A 26,819-nucleotide genomic window follows, 5' to 3' on the forward strand; every position below is an offset into this window, starting at 1 on the left:
TTTGAAAATTTTCTTATATTTATAGAAGGAGACCATTATAGGGCATTTATTACTAATGCTCTTATACAATCTTCACATTGCTAAAAAAAAAAAAAAAAGTTACTGTAAGAACGAGTTTTAGAAAAAACCAAAAAAGGGTTTAAAATTGTTTAACCTCATCAAACGCCACTTCTGTCTTTATCGCAACTGCAATCTTCTCCTACAATGAAATTTGGAAAGAAATTTTCTATAAATTGAGTCGTAGAAAAATTCTTTTAACTTAGTTTCTAAAAGTGTTGTGTCGTTTGAAAAACATATACTTCTCACCCATTTTTTAATAATATTAATTAAAATAAAGAACACTTATTTCTCATGTACTCAAATAACACAACTTCTTTTAGAGATTAAATTGAAAGAATTTGTACTACCCATTTGTAAAGAAATTTATATCCATCAAATATTAGTTGAATATATTATATCTCCGAGAAATCTTCGGTTCATTGCCATATCTTATGAAGAACTATCCGACCGAGTCGAAGCCTTGTCCCACCTTTTTCCCTTCAAAACCCGAAGTGCTTTTCCGTCTTTTCCATCTCATGATCTCATCTACCAAGCTTGAAGCTATGTAATAGCTTACATTGCTAGGGCTCGATCCGTACAAAATGAATTTAATTCCCCAATTGGAAAGTAGGCATAGGTGGACCAGTTAATTTATTTTCTTCTTAATTATCATAAGATTTATAACGTTCGAGTATCGAGAAACTAATAGTTATTGGAGGTACCAAATGAGATCATGCTAAAATACCAACGCCAAGGCCCAACAGTACCAACTCCCCACCTCTTGGTTGCCCCACCCAGTGAGCCCTATGAATTCGAATTACTAGCAATTTAAACATCAAAAATTGCTAAAAATTCAAATCTTTCCTTTATGGGGATAATTGGTTAAAGATTTTGATTGAGTGACATTCTATAAGGGTGAATGCCAACCATCTTCCTCTTCGTAACAGCACAGCAGATTTTCCAATCAGAACAGGGGAAATCCACCATTGACTTTGAGTGTTTGGCCTTTGGAGAATACTCTCTTTTTGTTTCTCATTCGCTAACAATATTAGCATTCAATTATGAGCAAATTTCGTTAAAAATAATATTATTTAATAAACTATTATACAAACGCCATATACCATTGAATCAAAACTTTAAAAAAGAAAAAAAGAAAAAAATGATTTTCAATGACACGCCATACGAGTAGTATGACATAACAGCCAGTCATATAACAATTTACTAAATAATTTTTTTATTCTCTTGAAACACATCAAACGCTGAAAGAGTCAACCCATATAACTAGGATTATCTAAGTAAACCTAAAACATGATTACTAGACCCGTACACCTCACCAACATAGAACAGCCCAAAAACCACGCATCCTAGCTTATAGCGTGCATAGATATTTGCGGTGTATTAATTAAGCAATGACTAAAGACAACAATTAAAAAGCCGAATCAAGAGAAACAGTCCCACTTCTCATACCAATTTCTATCATCAGGTTCTGCGAAGCTCAACCAAGGCCAATTGACGAGCATACTTTTTGCTTAAATAGTTCATAAAGTTTTGTATAATTTCACATAAATAGGACCCATGGTACATAATTTTTACCATGTCATTTCGTCTCAAGGTTATTATAAACGTGGCAGATTCAAGAGCCCTCAAAATCGTACAGCCTAACAAACATTTTTAAATTATCCAAAGTTGGGTAGCCATCTTTCGTCCCCAACGAATCTTATATCTAAATAGAAAAATCACAGAAAATTGAAAGCATGCGTGTAGGACATAGGATTCACACCTCCATATTTGTCAAAAACAATTCAATAATATCAGCGGCTTACATTAGACCATAAAAATGGTTTGAAAACAACTACATGTGTATAGCGAACAAACTAAGTGGTTTTCCTGGATTTTTACTTTGGGGGAGGGGGAGGGGGCTGTCCACACTGGGGGGACTTTGCCTTCCTTGTAAGCAACACCACCACCAACAGCAACACGCACAAAAACGCAATTGAAATGAAGTGCAGCGAATAGTTACTCATCCAACAAAAAACAAGGTAATAAAACTAAAAACATGCAAATGTGTAAGTCAATTTAAATTTCTGCAAACCAAATAAGAACTTGCCTGCTTTTGATGTTCTTAGCCAGAGATCTTACCTGCCTTCTAGGAAGAGGATTCTCATAGAACCTGCCAAATGAATTGCACATGAGACTTGTAAATATTTACATTCAGTGAGCTAGAAATTGACATCCCAATCTAGCCCACTCTTTGTATGTGTTAAAAGAACTGACCTACCCCATGAATCATTAACTACCCCACAACAAATCTCCAAATCAGCCTCCAATAGTATGCGACGATCCAAGCATCCATCAAATGGCATGCAACACACCACTCACAGGTCAACTCCTAGTCTTACCTGAACATGCACAAAAATTGCCAGACAACAAGACCCTCAAAAAGTTGGCGTCTTTATAATCTCTTTAGTTATGAACTCCATCAGTATCACTAAATATTTGATTTAGAAATGAAAATGCTAGCAAGACAAAGAAACTGCCAACGAGAAAATTCTATGAAGCATTCATTTTGCTGATACAGCCCATGTATTATTGAAGCTGAAAGATGAGCACTATTGGGCAGACACCTCATTGGCTATCCAGAAAACAGTCACCTCCATAATCACCAACTCCCATACCTGAGTAAAAGTAATTCTATGAACCATTTTTTTGTCCCCTTTTTACCCTCCTAAAATTGATGTGGCTTTTAAAATCATCATTAGATCAAAATTTAAAATCACCATTGAATCAAAATTCAATAGTGGTCGATCTCAAAGCCAATGATGATTTTGAAAGCCACATCAACTTTAAGAGAATAAAAATAGGATAAAGAGGACAAAAAAATGGTTCTTAGCATTACCCCTAGGTAATGTTGTTGACACACAGTTCAGTTAAATATTCTGCTGTATTAACACTATTCAAGCTTCACAATGCTGTTTCAAGCAAGTTCCATTGGCTCACAAAGTCGGAGGAAATCATGAAAACAAACATCAAATAAACACAGCTTTCTCACTTTCAATCGGATTCCTCAAAGTTAAACTTTCACAGATACATATGGATATCACAACTACTAGGTTATGAAGCCGAAAAAAGCAGCGCATTGATATCTGCTTTTAGATGGCACGAGGATCAATATCAATACTGAAATTGCGATAACATGAGAGTTCCTGGTATAATTGGTTTAGTTTCAGATGATCAACTTAATTCCAGGTTATTCAAACAGCCACAAAAGATCAGACTACATAGCTGAGAACTGTCAGATATAAATTCCAACACTAATACAACTAAAGGCTGGAAGCAACAAGGTTTTTAGTTTAAAGAAATGTGAACTGGAACAAAAAGCAGCAATAAAGGCAATCCGGACATGTAGGTTCTTGGGTGCACAAGATATTAAGCTTGGTAAATTTGGTGTCATGGACATGGCAATTCTAAATGTGTAGAAGATCTCCACTCTATGTAGAAGCGTCAAGGTAGGCCATATGTCAAACCCTGGTTCATCTGGTCTTCCGGTTTAGGCAGTAGGCTTGGCTTCAGGCTTCACAGATCTCAGCTGTTTTGATGGGAAGGGAAAGGCAACAAGGGAAAACAAGAGCATCAGAATTCTGTATACAGGGAGATTGGACAGGTTACGATATCAAACTGCCATATGCTAATATGAGACTCCGCTATGTTAGAGGAAATTGCCAGTCATATCAATAGACAAGAAAAAGGATGAAGGAAAACCATAGTCTACCTGCAGGTACCCACCAACAAACTCTAGTAACCATAGTTTCTCCGACGAGAAACAGGGGTCTGTCCTGACATCCTGCTAACAAAAGGTAAAATCAGGCTCTAGGAGTTTCAAAACCCAACCATTGAAATCAGTAACCATAGTTGACAAAATCAACACTACAAAACTTCCAGCACATATGCATAAGAAAAAATAAAGATTCTAGTAAACAGACATTGATTCCAAGTTCCAAGGTATGTAATTAGGAACTTTATGAATTCATATTCACAAAGGTTTAACCAGAGGGTTTAAACTGGCTGTCAACCTGAAGCGTTCCTACCAATCATTCAAAATAGTACTAGATAAAACAAAAAGGAAGCACAGGCCAAGTATATAGAAAGAATACTTAAGAAAGAGAAACTCTTACCCAGTATTACTAGTACGTCCCGAAGGAGGATGACCTCCATAAGCTCCATAAGCACTGCCACTACCTCCAATCTACAAATAATAGGAAGATTATCATTCTAACCAAAAGAAGAAACAGGAAAGCAGTTGAGCATTGGAAAGATTACACATGGCACAGCAGGACAAATAAAAAGAAATGGAAAAGAAAAAGGAGTAATTAGAATAACAAAAGCAGCTTGTGCAGTGTAAAACGTGAAAACAAAGGTAAAACAATTTTTTACTTTTTTTAAAGGTTGTTATACATCTATGTAAACGGTTAACAAAATACCTGTGAGCCACCATAACTTCCATAACCGTCAGCAGCTGCCAAATCACTTGAGCCACCATAAGTGCCAGAATAAGAATGCCCACGTCCATGTCTTTTACTATCTCTACTTTCATAGTTGAAACCATCAGAACCATCTGCTGACACAGGCAGATAAGGCAGAACAGGAAGAAACGTAGACACTGCACCCTCCCTATCAAAAAGATTTGCTCTCAACCGTGTGACAACTTGCATAAGAGCATCCTTGGCAACATCAAGGTCTCCAGCAATCTGATTATCAACATTAATTAGTATCCATATGAACCACATAAAGCAGTGAAAGAATAATTAGAAAAGACATTTCAAAGATGATCTCTTACCTGCACCATCTCATCATCTTCAGACGCAACTTTGGGAAGGTTCTCCTTTGAGAGTATGCGGATATTAGCTTTGGTGAGTCTCCTCATCTCTGTTACAATAGCTCCTCCTTTACCAATAAGGCAGCCAATTCGTGAAGTTGGCACAAGTAGGCGAGTTGTGAATGAGATAATTCCTGAGTCTCTTTCAACTTTCTCACTGCACCTGGGTTGCAATCGCACAGCTGCTTCTATCGTTGGAGAATATGAGTCTTCAAAAAACTGTAATAGCAGAGTTTAGAAATCGTCATCATCTATATAATACAATACCAATATCAATGTGCCCACAAAACATGTACAAACATATAGAAATATTTACCTCCTTGGCTGAAATAGTTATTAAGCAATCATCTCCTTCAGCGGCAGAACTATCAACTTTAATGACTGCCCCAGATTCTTGTCTGATCTGATTGATTATAACACCACCCTTGCCAATCACACCTCCAATATTGCCAGTAGGACAAACTATACGAAGAGAAAATTCTTTTGAAGATGCTTCATCCCTTGGAGCAGAGTATAAGGAGCGTGACCAGTCTCCAGTATCACCCTTGTATCCTCCATAAGGACCCATCAGTGGAGCTATGCCCACAATCGGGGCACCACCAGTTGGACCCATAAGGGAACCACCAGATGCGTACACATTGGGCACAGAAGAAGTAAGCAAATGCTGAGATCGTGATGGGTTATCATGAAGGCGAGATGCAATTTGAGACAGGGCCTTTTTCACCACTGGGGCTTCCCCAGTTATCTACAGCACACAACAAACAAATAAATAAGTAAACAAACTTATAAGGTTCTCTACCTCAGCAGTAAAGTAATTCTGTTTATTCAGCTAAAAAATATAAATAGTAATCATAAAACACACGCACACATACAACAGATGGATTCAAATTACTAGCAAATATATTCAACAAGGACAAAATAATACAAAAGTAATATACAACAAATATTAACAATTGCAGTATCAATACACGAGCGGATGTCTCCTCTCTAAACCCAAATGACATGTTCCCCCAAAAGTAAAACTAATTACGACCAGCCAAATAAGTAAGATTGCAGATCCGTCCAGCAATAAGCATGTTAGGTTTAATTACTCTCCAAAATGTAAGTTTCCATGCAACAAGCTAATGCTTTCCGTAAATATATAATTACATTTTCTTCCGCTATGAAATTTATAATTTCTTGGCAACTGAGAACCTAAAACAGCTCCAAAAAAATCCAAGAACAAAAGCACTGAATTAAAGTATAATGCACAAATCCAAACAAGATAAGGAAACTTTGTACACAATTCATCCAGATCACCTGTACAAGCTCATCGGAGTTCAAGGCACAAGGGGGCAAATGTTCATCCTTAAGAATGCGAATTTGGGCTCCAGTCTCGCCACGAATATTCTGAACTATCTGTCCACCTTTTCCAATGACACAACCAATCTGATCGGATGGAACAAGAAGCCGAGCAGTAACCTGGTGACCTCCATCAGATTCCTCATCACCATGCAAATCTTCAGCAACAACTCTGTCATGCACCTTGTAAAGAGCATCCTGAGCGGGACAAACATAATTACCACTGTCTTCAAGGGAATTAGTCTCATCACTGGAGCTGTAGATTGTAACAACACGCTCCTCACAGCCAGGCACTGTCTCACCAATCCTAATCTTCGACTTAGTGTCTGCTCTCAACTGCTTGACAATTTCCCCTCCCCTACCGATAACACTTCCAATCTTTCTTACAGGGCACAAATACCGGTACACAGTATCTTCTGAATCTATAACAAATTGGTCTCTATCATCACCAGGATTTCTCCTTTTATTTCCTCCATTGTCAGAATAGTCAGACTGAGAATTTGTTCGCTTACCATAAGAATTCCTCTGACCAGCCATTAGAAGAATTTACTTGATACCTGTCATCAAATCAAAGAACGCATTGTAAGAAAATACCCTAACAAAAAAATAATAATAATCTCCAAACAGCTATATGGATTGGCAAATTCAGTTCGAAACAAAGACACCAAAAGCTTAGAAACCATTTTACAGGATAAGAAGCTTGTGTGACTCTTACACACTGAAGATAACATATTAAAAAATGTGGAGGATAATCAATATATGCAATGTCATATTACCACACCAGCAGAAGTCTTTAAAAAAAAAAAAAAATTGGAAGATAAGTTTCCTTGTCCATAATATGAAGGTAAAATAAAATCAATCCCAACTAAATACACTAAACAACCTATCCTTGCCAATCCCCTAAACCATCAGTTACACAATCAAAACAGTCAAAGCAGCGAGTCCTTATAAATCCAGAGAAGCTACACAAAACAAACTCTTCCAGTATTGTTGGGCAATAACATCCTTCAAAGGCAACATCAAATTCAAAAATACCAGGACCCACAAATTTCAATCACATTGAAAACCAAAACCCGAGTTCAATCAAACTGTAACGAGCTTTGTTGCGCAAGTGAGCCAAACCCAATATATAAAAGCAAAGGAATTTACTCCAAGACCGACATGAAACTTCCACATTCAATGTTAAATACTAGCTATGATTTCATGAACCACTGAACCCAAAACGCAAGCCAAAGTGAAATTTAATACCACAATATTCTCGCATATAATTCATCCCACACTCGAATTCTTATGTGCATCACAGAAAACAAGAATTTCTCAGAATCAGAAACCAGAACATTTTTAAATCGTAATTCCAACAAAATTTTCGACAACGAAATTAAAAGGGGGGCAAAAAAAAGAACTCCTAAAAGATAATTGGAACAGGGAAACAAAACGAATCTAAAGCTTTGAAGAAAAAAAAAATTCCCGGGAAATTTACCAAGAAAATAGTTTCCATCAAAACAAACAAAAAATAGTTTATAGTGTAAAGAAGTAAACCTTTCGTCGAGTTCAAGCTCAACAAGTAAAACTATGACCGATAAGTAACAGAAAAAGGCGACGAATACGAAAATAAATGCTAATTAAAGCGTAGATCTGAGAAACCAACAGCCCCTTAAACCCCAATTCCCAAACAAGAACAAGGATTTGAAGAGAACATGGAGAGGGTGGTAAATATGAGGGAAATGAGGGGGTAGAAATAAAAATTAGGGCTAGACCTTGGACAAAATGGGTCTGAGGAAAGTTTGCGTGAAGGGAAATCTGCCGGGTACGAGCTCTGCGTTCTGGATTTCTAGGGTTTTGACCGACCTCCTTTATTTAGCTTTTATTCCTGGGTATATTATATTTTCATCCCCATATATTTCTAATAACTACGATTCTCGCCCCAAAAATTCCTGAAATTACGTAGACCTTTCTCTATTTTTTTCTTTTTATAGGAAAAATTAGAATGCGCATGAAAACCTTTTTTGGTGTTTCATTTAAAATGTATTTTTGATGTGATGTGAGGGTGAAAAATATTTTGAATTTTTTTTTAAGAGTATTTGGTTTTTTTTTTAAAAAAAAATACAATAGAGAAAAGGCCAAAAAAAAAAAAACCTAAAGCACCAAAAAATAAGAAATGGATTTCCTTCCAAAATAGGTAGGAAATGAGAGCAAAATGTAAAATTGGGAATGCAGCTAGATAAAAGCTTAGTTACGACCCAGTTTGCCACATGATGAGTATAGAAATTTGCACTTCGGTTAACATGACTAGTCGACTAGCTAGAAGTTGATGGAATAACTGATAGAATCTGAAAGATAGTAGAAGAGATTCTCCAATCTTACGTTAGAGAAGGCTTCTGAAGAGATAACGCCACAATAAGAGAGTCACATTCAATAATGAACTATGATAGACTAAAGATAAGGCCAACTGACAAGCAAGAAAGGTTGCTTTAACTTCATCGTGGACAGAGTCACATGGTTAACTGATAATAGTAGAGCAATCCATGATAGTTCTAAAAAAATCCCTACAAATTGCTACCTGTGCTGAAAAATTTGGACGAATTGCAATATCATAATTAATTTTGAAATAAGAGCCATAAGGGCCATAAGGCTTTTTCCAAACCACAAGCTTTGGAGTAAGCTTATTGAACCACGCCGGATGATGAAGCTTAACAATTTAGCTTATAGTATAAGAGATTACCGGAGCATTTGGAACAATATCTTCGTAAAGAGCTTTATTATTAGCCATCCAAATTTGATCACAAAGTTAAAGTAGTAAAAACTTAAAATAAATGAATATCAGATAAAGGAATCCTTATTTTCTTCGGGTGCAGTATTTGGTGTTGAAAGCTGATTATTAATGTTTTAACTTTTTAAGCATAAATTCATAATGGTTATGGTTTTAAGTTATTTGCAAATCGTTAAATACACAAGTAAAATTATCAGGTGAGAGTGGTCGACCGACGACCGACGACGGACGACCGATCTCTTCCCAAAGAGACAATCAGATAACTCTCACTTATTGGAGGCAACTTGTAACGGGTATCTTAGGTTTTGTAGGAATTAATTAGATGGGAATGGAAATTTGAGAGGAAAGAGTGGATTGAATTAGGAAAATGTTACTGAAAATTAAGATATGGCAACTTCAAGGGTGCCTGTCCTCCAAGAGCATTCGAGGTGCTCAGCCTCCAATTATAATTCATCAGATTTCAGATAGTCTCCTATTAACCTAATATGGCCTTATATATTGGCCTTATAAAAGGAGAGACCTCAAAAACGACACCTACTAATAACCAACGCATCCTGTAGCTCAATGGACCAAAACGACACGCAGTAGTCTACTCAAAACGCGCAGCTCCAGCAAGTCCTCTACGCACCGTTTCGCTACTGCCTTTATTCCACCAGCTGCCTGCTGCCACGTGCCCCTTTCTTAGCCGCTCCTCTGCTGGTCAGTTCTAGAATTCTAGAACTCTTTACTTCACTTTGCGCCATCTCCTTCGTCTCTCTTCAACTCAAGCTCCAGCCTTTAAGCTCCCCTTGCCACGGTCATGGCCAGAGAAATGGCCGTGACACAACTAACCTCCCTTCACGAGATCGCCCCTCCATTTGTAAAGAGTAGCTCCTATTTTTCTATTTTTTTATTTTATTTAAGAGTAAAATTATAATTTTATGACAAGCGGAGTCATCCACCATGTCACATGTTAATATGCAATGGGAAAAGCTTGCAACAAGTATCATCCCCCACCTGCAATTAATTGTGACGTGGATCCATTTGTGCAGATTATGGTTTGTATTAACAATATTACCACCATATTAATTTGATACAATTATAAACGGACTAAATAAATATTTTTTCCTTATTTTTATATATGCTTTTGTGAAAAGATAAATACAAATCGTTTACTCGTTGAAATATAACTACCGTAACCTTCTTATCTCTTTGAGGGTGCGTTTGAGATTGCGATTTTGTAGACAATAAGTACGATTTTAAACTAAATCGCAGAACATAAATCGTTTGGAAACTACGTTTTTAAAAATTGCGATTTAAAAACGCAGAAAATCTGTTTTTTCAAATCGCATGTAAGATGATGCTTTTTTGAAAACGCAAAATTTTAAAGGCTAATTTGCGATTTTAAATGCTAAACTGCGATTTTGTCAAACGCTTAACTGCGTTTTTAAAAATCACTTTTTTTAAATCGCACATTTTAAAATCGTGATTTTAAATCGCACTTTTTAAAATTGCAAACCCAAACGAACCCTGAAACTATAAACATTTTATGAATAAAATTAAATCATCGTTTTTTTATTATTATTATTGAAGAATTTCTTTTACATATTGCGCACAATTTGTTTTAGCCGGGAAATCGAACATTCACTTAATTCTCAATAATCAATATGAGTTAAAGTTTCTAAAAAAAAAAATACAACATAACAATTTAATTATACTTTTTTTATAAAAAAAAAAAAAGAACATTAATTCTGCTTTTTTGGTTAAAAAAAAATAATTATGCTATTATTAAATATTATACATCTCCCTTTTATCCCAATATAATACAAATTTTACATTTGAGAGTTGAGAATATGGTTCTCTCCATTTTATTTAATTCAAATGAAAGGTTAAGATTTAAAATTGATGCATTTAATGGTATATATGAAGTCAATGTTAGTATTTTTTATAAAAATTTAAGAGTAATGCTATACATCATCCCCTTATCCTCCTTTTATCATCCCAAAATTGATGTGCCTCTTAAAATCACTATTGGATCAAAATCTAATAGTCATATATCAAAAATTCAATGGTGATTTTAAGAGCCACATCAATTTTGGGGGGACAAAATGAAGACAAAGGGATGATATGTAGCATTACTCAAAATTTAAATAATATGAAATTATATATACCATTAGATACAACAATTTTAAATTTTGAACATAAAATAAAAAATATTTATGAAATTATGATATCTATTCTGAGCGTTGACCTCAGAAATCTAGTCTTCTAAATTTGAAAGTTGACTTTGTTGCCAGCCTTGCAGCTGTATCATGCGTAATTGATATTTTGTGTTTGCTAGAGAGGTCTACAACCTCATCATTGGCATGTGTGAGTTGGTGTCCATTATCAGAAATCACATAATATTTGGGTTTTTTTATTTCTTCATTTTGTTCATTTTCATATAAAAAATTGATAAATCCACATTAAATATGGCGCATATTCAATAATAAATTTATTAAAAATAAATAAATGGATAAAAAAATAGATGTGTATCATCTCTCGATCTATTATATTCTCACTTTCAAACATCTCCCAATAAATCTACTAAAGGGACAAAGTGGTAAAAGAAGGAATATTTGTAGTTTGTTAAAGCCATGTTCTGTTGGTATTTACGTCTAAATAGCATGTTTATAATGGCAGTATCATTGCAACCATACGTATACTTAAATTATATAGGACAACATTTTTTTACAAATCGATTTTTAAGAAATATTATACAACTCATATATAAAATTGACATATATCTTTTGACATGTGAGAAACACATACTTTTTATTATTATTTTTTATTTTTTGAAATGTCCACACAAGAGGAGGAATGAGAAATTCGAATTAGTAACCTCCGCTTCATGAGACGTAATCTCTAGCCGATTGAGTTACCCTTTAAGGACAACATATTTTTTTTAATAATATGTACTTTTTACATGCTTTTTTAATAGCATTAATAAAAAAACATGTGTTTCTCAGATGTTTAAAGGACACATGTCACTCTTTTACGTAAGTTGTAAGAAATTCCTGTCCAATTATATATATTGTTGTTTTAAAAAAAAAATTTATTATTTAAAATTGTATTTACCATTATATATATATATATATATATATATAAGTCATTACATTTTATTATTTTAATTTCCGTCCCTCCAAACATAAATTTCTATTTCTGCCGCCACATATTTTCACTAATGCAAGAACATCAATTACAAACTAGTTTTTTTAAAATATTAAATACCTTATTGGTATATGATTTTTCAACTTTTTTAAATTTAGTATATGAATTTTTATTTATTTCATAAATGGTACATGAGTTTATGAGTAAAATCATTTTAGTACTTTTGTTACATTTTATGTCCAAATATTCATGGTATGTCGTGGCACTATATAAAAAAAATAAAAATAAAAAATCTTTAAAAATTAGGGTTAAATACAAAAAAAGCCCCCCAAACTACCACCCGTTCTCCGGATGGCCCCCTGAACTACCAGTGTTTACAGTCCGGCCCCTCAAACTACCAATTACTTATTTTTTGACCACATCCGTCACTTTCTGCTGTCTAAATGGACGGAAACCAAGTCACATGCACGGCACGTGACTCTTTTAGCCTAAAACTCCAAAAATACCTCCATTTCACTTTGAAAATTCCACCCGTTGTTTTGAGTTTAAAGCTGATTTTTTAATTTTTTTTTTTTTTTTTTCAATCTCCAAGACTCCATCACAGGTCGCACGGTCGAATCTCCATACACCCTAGCGATTCCGGTCACGGCAATAGCTTGGCGCTCCACACAACTCGACGTCGCCTTCCGGCAGCCACCAAAGCTAGGAAATTGTTCTGATGTCGAACTTCTCGAGCCACGATCGAACGCTTTGACGGGCCACATTCCAGCCGATCTCTTTAGGCTTTTGCGTTTTAACGTGCTTGATTTGGGTATGAACAATTTGACAGGTGAAATCCCATAGGAGATTTCTAAGTGCTCGCCCTTGACTGCTTTGTTGCTGGACTCAAATCATCTTTCGGGTGGCATATCGGTCTGAGCTATCCAATTTGACTAGGCTAGACCTTTCTACAAACAACTTGAGTGAGGAAATTCCCGCTAACCTTACGTGTTGGCTTGTAAACGTTTTCATACTCCGAATGGTCTCCGTCCACGAATGCCCAAACGTTTACGACAGAAAGAAAGTGCAGGTTCTTCCTCTTACTGTTACTGACATTTTTTTCTGGACGACCTTGACGCTATTTGTGAGGTTAATGAGAGAACGAAAGGATAGGAGGAAGGTACGGAGTTGTAGGCGTACGAGACATCGAGGACTCGATTAGCCGGAGAGTCGGCGTCGGACCGTGCATCTTCGAGTCTAGTTGGACAGCTCCTACCCGAATGGCAGTTTTGTAATATTGTGGTCTTCACGTTATTTTCTCAAAGGGCAATCTAGTAATTTCACTTTTAAAGAGAATGACATTTTCGGGAGTTTGTGTATTGTTAAGTCACGTGCAGAGCACGTGTAGTGTTTTCCATCCATATTGACGGGTAACATAGACGTAGTGGGCCAAAAAACAAGTAATTGGTAGTTTGGGGGGTCGGACTACAAGCACTGGTAGTTTAGGGGGCCATTTGGATAATTGGTAGTAGTTTGGGAGGCTTTTTTGTATTTAACCCTACAAATTATATAAAAATAATAAAATAATGCAATTTTTCTTTTTAAAAAAAAGTTGAAAAAAAAAAAAAAAAGAAAGAAAGAAGAAAGGTGGCTGAGCCACCCCCTTGGCCGGTGTAGGGGGTGGTTCAGCCACCTCATGACAAAAGGAAAAAAAAAATAATAATAATAATAAAAATTGATGGGTTTTAGCTATTGAGAGTGGTTCAAGCCACTCCCTTGACCAAAATAGGGGTGAATTGCTCTTAAATTTTTTTTTATTTTTTTTACATAGTGCTATGTGAGACATGTCAGACCGTTAATATTTGGACAAAAAATGTAACAGAAATATTAAAGTGGTTTTTACCCCTAAACTCAGGTATAACTTATGAAACAAATTAAAATTCAGATACTAATTCTTTTTTAAAAAAAAGTTGAAAACTCATGTGCCAACGAGGTATTTAACTATTTTTTAAAAACAATTACATAATTAATTAGGACAGAATGTAATATTAAATACACAATTAATTAATCCACACGGACACATGTGATTATGGGCACCAATAAGTGCAGACAAGAGAGCGGCGTGTGGTGGAGGTAGGGAACCCATCACCCCTCACCGAAACCCTAGCCCCCCTCCCCCTTCCCCGATTCCTTTTCCCCTCCTCCTCTCTTTCTCCCTTCGTTGTCCCGATTCCTTTCTCCCACCCCCTTTCCTTTCTCCAGTCCCCACGGACTCGTTCCGTCGGTGGTTATCGTCCTTATAGTCCTTTTGGACTATGACGGTTTCGTTTTTTTCTTGTTGTTTTTTAGTTTGTTTTGGCAGGTGAACCCACTGGAGAAGGTGCCGGAGAGGAGCGGTCGTCCCGTGCGTGCCGACGGCGGAGATCTTGGCTGAGTTTTCACACGCTTGGAGGTCAGATCTGCGATTGTCTGTCGTCTTCTGTTGGACACGCGCCCTCCAGGCTTGTTCGCCGTCGCTTTTTGGTGCTGCTGCCGCTTTCCACGGCCGTGTTTAGTCCCGGTGGTCGGCGCGTGGTTATCACGCGTTTGTTTGGGTTCTGGTCTGTGTGGCGCGTGATGACCACGAACCGTTTGTTTTGGCCGTGTGTGGTGGAGATCAGAGGTTTTTGGTGAACGGCCGCTGTCTGGGGGTCTTCTTGTGGTGGCGCGTGGGCCCCACGCGCCGCCTCCGGTGGCGATCCTCCTGGATGGCAGTTTCTGTTTTTGGGTTTTCCTGTTCAAGTTTGGTTGCGATGGCAGTTTGCTTTGTGTTTATTAACTTAGTCTTTGTTTTTAGCCCAAAATGTGTGACCTACTCCCTGCTCTCTAATAGTTTTTATGTCACCGCAGAGGCATCATTTTGGTTGGTTAAGTTTTATTTGTAGCATTCTGTCTGTAATAGTCTGAGTCGGTTGTTGGCTCAGTTTGGGTATACACCTTTATGGTGGTTCTTATGTACACTTTTATGGTGGTTGAATTTGTACCCTTCACTCTTGATTAATGAAAGTTGATATTTTCTTCAAAAAAAAAGAGAGCGGCGTGTAGATGTAGGATAAGGGCCGTGTTTGGCCATCATGCCAGAATATTGTTTTTTTACTATTTATGCACTTTTTCATTTTTTTTAATAATAATTAACATCAAAATATTAACACATTTTTTATTTTTTATATTACATAAATAATTTTTTCATTGCTATTCAAATAAAAAATTCTCTAAAATACAAAAAATTTTCACTTTTTTATATAAAACCTTTTATTTGATATCACATTTATCACTTTTTACTAACTTTAAAAAATATCAACTCCCTATTCTGATTTCTGACATAGCAACTCACCAACCCAACAAAGCCCATATGCACGAGTTCTACTCTAGAACATTTGGGCCGTGCCCTGAAACAAGCTCAACAATGAATTGTCAGTTCGCAGGTCCAACAGAAGGCTACTTACTTAAATTGAGCCAGCTCTTTTTATTCTTTCAATGCCCAATTCAATTCATAATATCCTCAAATGCTATTAGAAAAATCAATATTCATTATTTAGTAGTTCGGTTGCAAGTTATATCTATAATATACGGGTACTATAATTATCAAAATTCATTATTATTGTTAATATTTTAATTTAGTCACGATTCTATTCATTCATGAGAAAAATATGAAGCAAAACACTCGGCAAAAACAATGTCAATCATTAAATAGGGGCTTATTTCACGTGAATTTGTTCATCTCTAATAAAAAAGGGAAATGATTTATGGGAACGGTTGACCGTCCCCTAACACCCTTTTATATTAAAAAAATTGATTTTAATTAAAAAGTTGTTTCTGATGTCACATTATAGACAACTTTTTAATTAAAATCAATTTTTTTTTTATTTAAAATAACCTGTTGGGGGATGATAAACCGTCCCCTGTATATCATGCCTCAATAAAAAGTGTTACTTAACTAATTCACGAACCGTTTCATTTGCATCTCCTCTTATATGAGTCACCTTTCAACTTTTTTCACACCATTCAACACGTATCTAACATCTTCAATCAATTCATCATACCTGCAATATTTTTTCTCGTCCTTTCATAATGCAGATAATGCGTTGTCTCACGGCATAGCATAGGAGCACAAGTAATTGAAATAGGAAAGGGCAAGGGCATTTTGCAAAAAAATAAATATAAGAAGATAGAGAAATTTAAAGTCCCGATTGAAATTTTGTGCAATACTTACATAGAGTACAATAGCTCAAATTTGAGCCATTCATTTTGGCTCGGGTTGTGACAACACATAAAAAGAAAGGGAATGGTGGCTTGCAAGGGGAGGGGGGTTTGTACTACTTATTTGGCCACCACTTAAGTGGTTGGGCAACTCTTAGCTTGTAAGCTATATTTTTTTTAATTAATTAATTAATTAATTTTTTTCTTTTGAACACAAGAGAGTAGCACCTTCATTACAATGGAAATAAGTCCAAGAGGGAATACAAATAACCAAGGACATACATCAGTTCAGAAGGCTAACAACAAAGCTCGACCGCTAAAACATTGTCCGAAGACCATCACAGTGACTAGAGATGAAGAATCTCTACCTACTAAGTCAGGAAAGTCCCAACTTGAAGCAGCTACCAAGGATAGACTGTGAACAAGATCAAGAATATACAAAAACTACAGCTATCCAAATAATAAACAAACATTACAAGGAGCAGACTTGTTAAGCCTCTCTTGACAGTGAAGCACAATCAAAACAAATAAAGAGAAGCAGATCTAGCACCAGCCATCAGACAGATCCTCATAATGTCTGAAAATTACAAAGGATAAACTGTAAAAAAACACAAGTAGAAAAAACACATCTTCAGAGCACGCACAGAGAAGACAACATCCCGGCACCGGTGCGTGGCTTACACGCGCCACCCCCCGGACTCCCCTTCTGCTGTCAAACGCCGACCAACCCGAAAGCACCAACGATCAGGCCGGAAGAAAAGGAGCGTGGCCCTCACACGCAGATCCATCCCCGGTGCGTGCAAGCCACGCTCTGAGCATGGAGTTCTGACACGGCCGAAAGTTGCAGCGACTGAAACTGGAAGTTGACGGCGAGCAACTTTGAAATGGACGTGTCGCAAGTTTTTCGGCGTATCAACGTAGATCTAGCTCAAAAGGAGGCTGGAAAAAATACGAAACGGTCACTCCCATGAACGTCTTCCACTGAAGTGCTTCTGCCAAAAGAAAAAAAAAACACAAAAGCAAACAAATAAACAAAGCTCTATAGCCCCAACAGCTAGGAGGACAACAACCTCTACCGAATCTAACCGGGAGGAAGAAAAAACTCCACAATCCTAGTGGTTGGGAGCATTACTATCCCCACTGGAACAAGCCAGGGGGAACCAAAAGAGCCCATGGCTCTAAAGGAGCCAGGGACCAACTGGGAGGAGTGAGGCGTGAGGCCTCCCCCCTCCCAGAGCTACAGATTTTCACCACGCTCTCACTCAAGGAAGAAAACGGAAGACCCAAAGGAGAGAGAAGGGTGGAGTTTTTTTTATTTATGTATTGTCGCTGTTGAGTTTTTTTTTTTTTTATAATTTTAATAGAAGGGTATAGATTAAAATTATTGTACCATTTGTGTGAATAATTTTTTTTCCAAACTTGTTTCAACCCAATTTTAAAAATTGACCTGTATTTTTGAACACGTTGGAATGCTTTTTTTTTTTTTTTTTTTTTTTCTTATAATTAATAATATTAAAAAACATATAAAATAATATGTACTTCTTATATATTAAAGGACATTTTAACAATTTTTATTAATTTTTAGTTTGTCGGAGTTAAAGGACAAAAGTTAGGCCATCAAACAAGAGCAGGAAAAAAAACAAAACGAAAGACGAGAAGAACCAAAAGTACGGCGAAGGAGAAATTGGTAATTTGACCAAAGAGATGGAAGTGAATGCCCTTCTACCCCCCCTCTCTTATAAAATGCTCAGAGTACACTTCATTCACGCGACCTAGAGCTCGAACTTTATCAGAAAAAATCATCGCACTTTCCAGACGGCCAAACAGCGTCCATTTTATTTTATTTTATTTCTTTTACTAAAAACCCTAGATGTCGACCTCGGGGCAGCCCCAATTCCGGTACACCCAAACCCCCTCGAAGGTCCTCCACCTCCGCAACCTCCCCTGGGAGTGCACAGAGGAGGAACTCATCGAGCTCTGCAAGCCCTTCGGCAAGATCGTCAACACCAAGTGCAACGTCGGTGCCAATCGCAACCAGGCCTTCGTCGAATTCGTAAGCCCCTCTTTGTACTTCCGCTTCGGTTCCTTTCCCTTTCTCTCTGCTCGAAATTTGAAGTTCACTCATAGGATATTGGAAGAATCCATATAATGGTGTCCTGGAGCTTGTATAAGAATTATATTGTGTATATTTGCGAATTTATCTATGTGGGTATGTATGTGTTGATACAACAGTGTTTTGGTGGAGAACGATTTGGGTCTTGCTGAAATGGGGGCTTTGTTGATTTGGTGTTTTTCTGAACTGTGGGGTTTTGGTTTTTATGGATGATTTATGAGGTAGTGGGTTACAATGGAGGTAATGGAACCGAGAGAAAAGTCATGAGGTTTAGTTAATTGTCCGTGGCGTTTTTTTGCAAAATATTGCATTTTGCAGTTTTGATCTAGTTTCACATCCATTTGGAATAGTAGAAAATGGTCAACGAGAAAATGTTTGAAAAATAAAGTAAAAATAGCAGTGTTCATTTTTTTCAGAGCCCTTCCATAACATATACAAATTCCCCAAGAATTGCAAATGAATTAGTTTCCATATAGGCACTCTAAGTTGGTTTATGGCCATGCATTTCCCTCTGCTGAGCATGCATTGTATAATGTCTATTTAATTACTTATTAATTTTATGCACATTTTTTTTTTCTTTATCGTCTTTAGGCAGTGGCTATGTATTTACGATAGAAATATTAACAATTGCAGGCAGATTTAAATCAGGCCATATCAATGGTTTCATATTATGCCTCATCTTCAGAGCCTGCACAAGTTCGTGGCAAAACTGTGTATATTCAGTATTCAAATAGGCACGAAATTGTCAACAATAAAAGTCCTGGAGATATTCCCGGAAATGTCTTGCTGGTTACCATCGAGGGTGTAGAAGCTGGCGATGTTAGCATTGATGTCATTCACTTGGTAAGTGCTTTCTCTGACTTGATCAGTTGCATTGTTTGTCTGTCAGATGTTACGAATCCTAATATTAACTAATTGTGCATTTTCTAAAGAGGCGTGTACTTCTCAAGTGATCTTTTAAAATTTTTTATTTTTGTGAAGCAGATGTTGTCATCGGTATTTTGTTTTTGATTGGGTTACTGTTTTTTTTTAATTAAATAATCAAAATATTATTAAAAGTGCAAACTGCGCAACCCAAATATTGATTGAGTATACAAGAGAAACACCTAGCTAGAAATAGAAAACAAGTTGATTGGGTTAGTGTTTTTTCCCATCCAAATAAGCAATTGTATTGTGTTTTTAAGATGGATATAAACAAACTTGTTTTCCTTGCATCGCAAAGGTAGAAGCTTCTAGGTAAATACTGTAAGTCATCTAGGTTTGTTTTTCTAACATAAACACATACTACCTTATGGAAAAGGGATAGAAAATATTGAGAATGTAATACTTAGCAGGAACTGAAACAATATTTCAATTCATTTTTACGGACATTTGAGGAATCTTTTATATAGTCAATGGAATGCAGTTGATATTCCATTACATGTTGAGCTATTGGAAGGAAAAATAATGGTAAGAAACTTGGTGAAACAAGTTTAAACATCCAGAAAAAGAAATATGGTAAATAAAAAATGTATTTTTCCTGTACTTTTGATGACATTACATACATTGTATAATTTTAGTGGTTATTGCTTGGATGCAACAAAGTCATTTAACTCAAGCACAACTTTTTCCTAGCTTCAAAGCAACCATTAATGTTGTATGTTAAAATATAAGAAACATGGTAGTCTTTTTAAGAATTGAGTGAGATATATTAGTTATATCTTGTGAAGCCTCAGGAATCAGGGTCTAAGGTGGTGCAAAAGGCACACTTTTGTCTACATCTTGTCTTGTGTAGCACATGCCTTGTTGGTATTTTTTTTGATAACTACATTTTAAAAAGCCTAAAGGTGGGACTAAAGATTGCAGTAAGGTGGGACTAATGGTGTGTCCTGGCAATGAATTTTAGGAGCTGCTCTATGCAATGATTGAGATGACAATTTTGCATGTATTTCTTCGGCCTTTTTTTTGTTGTTGAATAATTCAGATCTTATTGAGAAAAAAGGTTAACCCTCGTACACGAAAAGTATACAAAAGGGACATAACCCTATAACCTGCTACAATGTAAAAAGCAAATCAAATCAACCATATTTGTTGAGACAAAGTTAGAAACATTAACAAGAACCCAACCGAAGAGAGATCTCAAAAAAAGGAGATTTTAGAAAAGAGCACATTTATCTCACTATCCTCGAAAATACGACGATTCCTTTTATCTCCAAATGCTCCACCTTAAGAAGACAGGAATAACTTTCCAGATTGCCTCTTTGGGATGTCTCCTCCCTTGTACCATCCAACAATGAAGAAGTTATTGAATGTTGCTAGGCATAACCCAAGAGACTCCAAAAAGGTTAAGAATCAATTGCCAGAGAGCTGAAGTATACTCGTAGTGGATAAGATGATCAGTCGCTTCCTTGTTCTTTTTACACAGACAACGCCAATTAGCGAGAAGCCCCGCTTTCTTCGGCCTTAACCTTAACAAACTCTTGTATGATAAGTTGCGGATGATGTCGTTTTGACTATACTTTGTTTGTGCAAGCATCATATTTAGCGTCTTTAAAATTGTTCTTTCAGGCATATTTCCTAAGGTTTTGTTCCTTATAATTGGTACCCTATATTTTCTGTTTTTGATTAAACTTTTACTCGTAACTTTGGGCTTTCGTAGCTTAACATTTTGGGAGTATTGGTTGCATACTTCAGCATTGGAGTTTATTTTATTATTTTTTCTCACATTTTATTTAGAGCTAGCATCTATGTGCCAATTTTTATTGAAATCGGTTGAATCACAGATGGTGATATCTCTTATTTAAATTCTTTTGTTGGAGACAGTTTGGAATTATTATCTTGTACGTCATACTCCTTTCTAAGGTCACGCATATATGTACAGGTGTCATTCTGCACTTATTTCTCATCCATTTGGATTTTTCCTTTTTGTTCCATAATATCTACATATGGGCTCGTTTCTAATAGTTATATTTTATTTTTCATTAATGATATTGATATGATCGAATCATGACCATTTCGAATTTTTCCCCAGGTATTTTCTGCTTTTGGCTTTGTGCATAAAATAGCTACTTTTGAAAAGGCTGCAGGTTTCCAGGTATGATCAACTGCACTGAATCTTTTTGAGATCTCATTTATCTTGCTATATCTCTCTTACTCTATGGCATTCGCTAGGCCTTAATCCAGTTCAGCGATTCTGAGACTGCATCTGCAGCAAGGAATGCCTTAAATGAAAGAAGCATACCCAGGTATGTCCAGCTTTCGTGCCCCCTTCTCCTTTGGACTTAAATAAGTTTGGGAAGGGCACTGATATTGAATGTCTGCTAATCGTGTTCTGATGGTTTACATTAGGTATTTGCTTCCAGAGCATGTTAATTCATGTCACTTGCGTATTTCATATTCTGCACACACTGATCTGAATATCAAGTTCCAGTCTCACAGAAGCAGGTAACAATGGAATCAAGAGATTCTGTAATCTGTTTATATTCTTCTTAAAAGTCTTTTGTGTTGACCATGTTCTTTACTTAATCTTTTGTCTTTGTTCTTGTATGCTTTTGATTTTGGCTTCTGGATTCTGCTAATTAATGTCCACACTTTTTGTCATCTAGGGGGTTAGTGAAGCCTGCTAGGCAGAACACAGATGTGTTGTCATGGCCACTTAGTAATTTCCTCAATCTTTTGATAATTGTTTAATGCATTTGTTGATGTCGTAGTAGTCTCAGAGTTCCTTATTATTATTGTGGATTTGGTTGAAAAATTGCTTCTTCATGGAGACAATTTTTGTCATCTTGGATGATTAGTCTTAAGAACTTCATATATATTATTACTGTTATATACACATATCTCTCACTCTGTTTCTTTAAGGTAAAATCTTTTTTAATTATATGAAATTGGACCTTGTTTGGTCTGTTGGATATCATCACTTTTGTCACCCCTTGACTTTTTACTAGGGTCTCACTGAAAGGTCACAGAATTCTGTCATGAAGCATTTTCCTAAATGTTGTTGCACTGTATTTTGAGAGTTGAGTGGAATTTCTATAGTAGGTTGTTACTCTCTTGAGATTATATATATAGTAAACACAATTAATTAAAAAACGCAAAAGACGCAACCCATACACAACAAGTATACAAGAGAAACATGCTAGTAGAAGCAAAAAGATCAAGAAAAATATGAAAGCTAGAAATATTTAAGTCAAAGGCAGCTGTCCACTGATAGAGTCTTGAAGAACAAATTCTTTAATTATGCCAATGTTTGTTCGCGGTCTTCAAAACTCTGATAATTTTTTTCCCCTCAAAAGACACCACATAAGTCAAAATGGAACCATATTCCTCAGAACAACATTCTGTAGCCTACCGAAATACCCTTTCTAGCAAGCGAGAAGGTCTACCACATTGAGTATCCTCTTTTCAAAATCTGGTGTAGCTTCCTCTGCTCTCAGTTTATTTTGTTGTAATATCAAAGTATAAATGAAATTGTAGCAGATTACTTATACTCTCTCGACTGTTTCACGCAAGTGTTTAATTTAGTCTTATTGTGGCTGCCTTCCCAACTTGTTTTCATATAATAATATTGAATTTTCAGTTACTGTTTTCAGTAATATGGATATGTTTCTACTTAGTGGCACTATCTGAAAGTTGTGTATTAGTACTGGTGTGTAAGAATGCATGATAGATGTGGATTTTGTCTGTGTGATCTGACAGGGACTATACAAATCCGTACCTTCCTGTGAATCCTACTGCAATTGAGGGAATTGTGCAGGTGCCTTCTTGTTCTTAAAACATTTATTGCATTGTGCTGTGGTGAGTACTAACAAACTGTCATTTCCAGCCTTCTGTAGGGCCTGATGGAAAAAAGAAAGAACTCGAGAGTAATGTTCTTCTTGCTTCAATTGAGAACATGCAGTATGCTGTTACTGTGGATGTTCTTCACACGGTTAGGGTTTATGTGCTTTCCTAACGTAAATTGATAATGAATTAGGTGACTTGTACTCATACAGTTGTGCTGGTTTACCTGTTACAGGTATTCTCTGCGTTTGGAACTGTCCAGAAAATTGCTATATTTGAGAAGAATGGTCAAACCCAGGCACTTGTCCAATATCCTGGTATATACCCTCCCTATATGGCGATTTAGTTTCCCATGAAACCAGTGGTTCTTTCAAATCTTTCTGCATTAATTTCATGCATCCTTAAAACTTGGTGTCTGTTCCATTTTTGCATGTAAGAATTCTTCTTGCGCGTTTTTTACTTGTTCTTTCACTTTGAGCAAGAACTAGAAAAGGAAAATTTTCTTTGGTCTTTTGACCCTTCAAGTTTCTAATTTTGACTAACCATTCTCAGGTCTCCCTTCTCTCTCTCTCTCTCTCTCTCTCTCTCTCTTCAAGGATTGAACCTTTGAACCCTGGAACCCTATCCAACACACCCAATTATGTTTTCTGGGTACCAGTACTACTGGAGTGATTACTGTGCTGCCGAGTTTAGAGATCCCATTATCATCATGGAAAATTTGCTGTGCATATTTTAGTAGTTCTTTTTATGGTTTTCCTTCACCATAGCAACTATGCTTCAATCACTCATATGAAAATTACTCAGGGAAGACGGTTTATTTCTCAAAAGGTACCTTGTGCTGATACAAAATCATGCTAATAGAATCTGTTTACTTGTAAGGGCATTGTTAGAATCCATCATATTACTCATCAAAGGCCAAGCTTTAGTTCCTGTCTGGTGTTGATGTCTCATTATACCTTAATTTTTGAAATTTGTAGGCAGTGAAATATGAATCTGGTGATCGCACTGATCATATGTAGGGATGGAACAAAGTTCCAAGTTTGTCAGTTCACAGGCAGACTTGAAGCAGCTTTACTTCTCATTTTTCTTAAGCACCCTGTTTAATTGTTGAAGAATACAGGACATAAATTAACTTGGGATCTATTTGCTTTTTTGCTGTGACATATTTTACCTGGTTTGTTGTTGAAAGTTTATTTATGTTTTCTTACTTTTGCCCTCTTCATTTTGGCTTGGTAGTATACTAAGGGGCGCCTCACGCTTTTAATGAGATTGGCTTATTACTTGTCAAAAAATTTTTTTTGGCTTGGTTTTGTTTAGTTTTATGGTGGTTTTCAGGCATTTAGGTCTCGTTGATTCTTGACACTGTCATTAGTATCATACTACAATAAAATAATTGGTGCTTTGTTTCTTTGTTTATTTTTTATTTTTTCTCCACATTGTATATGTCATAATACCATTTTAAGGCTTCAATCGCTTGTTAACCCATTTTAACAAGGCGCAATTTTTACTTTTTTGGTGCAGTTTTTTTTTTTTTTTTTTTTCCAAGTGTTATTTGAACTTTTTAAGCCACCATCATTTGATCTGTTAATTGTAATCTTCAGATGTTAGTACTGCGGCAGCTGCCAGAGAAGCCTTAGAGGGACATTGCATATATGATGGTGGCTATTGTAAGCTTCATCTATCATACTCTCGTCATACTGATCTCAATGTAAAGGTATAAATATGTAATTTTGAGTTAATGTTCATGAGAAAAAATAAAAGGGGAAATAATGTAAAGACGTCCTTAGAAGAAAAAGTGGATCCTTTCTTGATCGAACTTGGTCCTTAAATGTATGCTTCCTTGACACACTTAACTGCCCGTTTATTATGGTTTCTTATATTTTATTACATGTTTGAGAAAATGTTCTGAGAATCTGATCTTTTGTCTTACATTTGTTATAGGCTTTCAGTGATAAAAGTAGAGATTATACAATTCCAGATGCAAGTTTGCTTGCGGCACAACAAGTGTCATCGGGTCACCCTGGTGTTCCAGCAGTTTGGCAAAATCCTCAGGCTGGTCCATTGTATCATGGGAATAATTTTACTTCAGGAGGTGCTTTGCCGGCTCAGTATCCTGGTGGACAGGTGGCACCATGGGATCCTGCCATGCAGGCGGGCAGACAGACATTTGTATCGGTTCCTGGCACTTATACCGGTCAAACTTTTGCTGCATCTGCAGTTCCTGCATACGCCAGTGCAGCAGTGCCTGCTGGTTCCTCACCACTGACACCGACCAGCCAAATTCCTTCTGCTGTCACTTCCATGGGATTTTCTTCAGGGGTTCCAGCGAATGTGCGACCTGGTGGTGCTTCCTCTCCGGGTCAGCGTCAGCTAGGGGTTCCGCCAAATGTGCAACATGGTGGTGCTTCGCGTCCTGGTCAGCCTACTTATTATGGTCAATAGGTTGTATCTTCTCTTCTTCAAGTAAATGCGAGGCATTCCTAGCGTCTCTGGCTCTCTCTCGTGCAAAAACTTCTACGCGACATATTCAATTCTTCACTTATTCTGGAATTCTTTGTGTCTGTCTAATCATCAAAGAAAACCTGTAACTGTTAAAAAATTTCAATGTGGCGTCCTTTCAGATATTCCGATTTCGGCTGCATTTGGGGGTATAAAGTGACTTTTTTGGTTTGTTCCCTTTATGTATTAATTTGATTAGACGAGGCTGGTTAGTAAGGTAACGGAGAAGTCAGAAACCGTTAACACCGGAAGGTGAAGAGTAGGTATCAAAGTTCGTTCACAAAATGGAGCATAACATTAAGTAAAAGGCCCAGGGCTGTGCATAAGCTGCTGATAAATATGGTTGATGCAATTGAAAGCCATTGGCGAGTACCCCTCGTGCAGAAAACTTCTGCAGCGAATGGGCAGAATGGGTTATCCCTACAAAGGGTCATGTTGGATAGTGTGACCTAAGCGTACTTCGAAAAAGCTTGAACTAAAAACTCGTCTTTTGGCCGGGGTTTAGAAAATCTCTCTAGCCTTTCTTAATGAAGATAGTTCAGAAAATGTCGGTAAATAGAAGAGATCTTAGAGACTAAGCGTGATCTCCCAAGTTTCCTCAAAGAAAATGAACCAAATATGTACCGAATATTCGGTTTTTAAAGATACTCGGCGCCACTTCCGGTGATCGTTTTTTTCCTTATGTTAAGTAAGTGTGCATGCAAGTTGGATTCAAGGTGTTCTATTTCCACCGTCTTGCCAATCAATCTGCATCGATGGATGTCGCGTCTATAACCCGTGCCCCAGTGTGAAAAATAGTTGCCGTTTACAAAATTAAATGAGAAATGGCAGATGTATTAAATCTTTTTATTAAAAGATGGTACTAAGATAATGTGGTGCATTTAATAGTGTATATGAAGTCAATGTTAATTGCGTTTTTTAAAAATTTAAATAATATGAAATCATATATATTTTAGATGTATCAACTTTAAATTCTGGCCGGATAGTATCAAGTAATTTGAAATGGAGAGATCTTATTCCATCACTTTGATATACATGTCTTGATAAAAGATTTGGTACTTCTAACAAATTAAATG

At 36.5% G+C, this 26,819-nt stretch overlaps 2 protein-coding genes across 9 annotated transcripts; one reads left to right on the top strand and one right to left on the bottom strand.

The window, feature by feature from the left end:
* Positions 1-1,785: 1,785 nt before the first annotated feature.
* On the bottom strand, positions 1,786-8,115 carry LOC133859685 (KH domain-containing protein HEN4). Of its 6 annotated transcripts, none has more exons than XR_009898787.1 (9): positions 7,793-8,088; positions 6,212-6,810; positions 5,229-5,657; positions 4,874-5,131; positions 4,518-4,784; positions 4,212-4,282; positions 3,809-3,883; positions 2,318-2,438; positions 1,786-2,209 (listed from the first exon to the last, which is right to left on the bottom strand). XR_009898787.1 is itself a non-coding variant. In XM_062295188.1 (8 exons), the coding sequence occupies exons 2-7, from the start codon at positions 6,788-6,790 to the stop codon at positions 3,832-3,834; spliced, it is 1,656 nt and encodes a 551-aa protein (XP_062151172.1). In that variant the 5' UTR covers positions 6,791-6,810; positions 8,011-8,115; the 3' UTR covers positions 3,051-3,625; positions 3,809-3,831. The 6 variants fall into 6 exon arrangements, 3 of the variants coding, with proteins under 3 accessions (XP_062151172.1, XP_062151171.1, XP_062151173.1); XR_009898788.1 differs by having other exon boundaries at positions 3,809-3,880; positions 7,793-8,087; XR_009898789.1 differs by lacking the exon at positions 3,809-3,883 and having other exon boundaries at positions 7,793-8,087.
* Positions 8,116-18,129: 10,014 nt separating this feature from the next.
* Positions 18,130-25,920, top strand: LOC133859686 (polypyrimidine tract-binding protein homolog 1). Of its 3 annotated transcripts, none has more exons than XM_062295192.1 (10): positions 18,130-18,423; positions 19,117-19,326; positions 21,494-21,556; positions 21,634-21,707; positions 21,811-21,906; positions 23,161-23,218; positions 23,288-23,392; positions 23,480-23,561; positions 24,846-24,911; positions 25,186-25,329. In XM_062295192.1, the coding sequence occupies exons 1-10, from the start codon at positions 18,241-18,243 to the stop codon at positions 25,194-25,196; spliced, it is 948 nt and encodes a 315-aa protein (XP_062151176.1). In that variant the 5' UTR covers positions 18,130-18,240; the 3' UTR covers positions 25,197-25,329. The 3 variants fall into 3 exon arrangements, with proteins under 3 accessions (XP_062151176.1, XP_062151174.1, XP_062151175.1); XM_062295190.1 differs by having other exon boundaries at positions 18,131-18,423; positions 24,846-24,958; positions 25,186-25,920; XM_062295191.1 differs by lacking the exon at positions 18,130-18,423 and adding an exon at positions 21,286-21,343 and having other exon boundaries at positions 19,162-19,326; positions 24,846-24,958; positions 25,186-25,920.
* The last annotated feature ends 899 nt before the right edge of the window (positions 25,921-26,819 follow it).

This window comes from Alnus glutinosa, chromosome 2 (genome assembly GCF_958979055.1).
Source record: "Alnus glutinosa chromosome 2, dhAlnGlut1.1, whole genome shotgun sequence".
NCBI classification, from domain to species: Eukaryota; Viridiplantae; Streptophyta; class Magnoliopsida; order Fagales; family Betulaceae; genus Alnus; species Alnus glutinosa.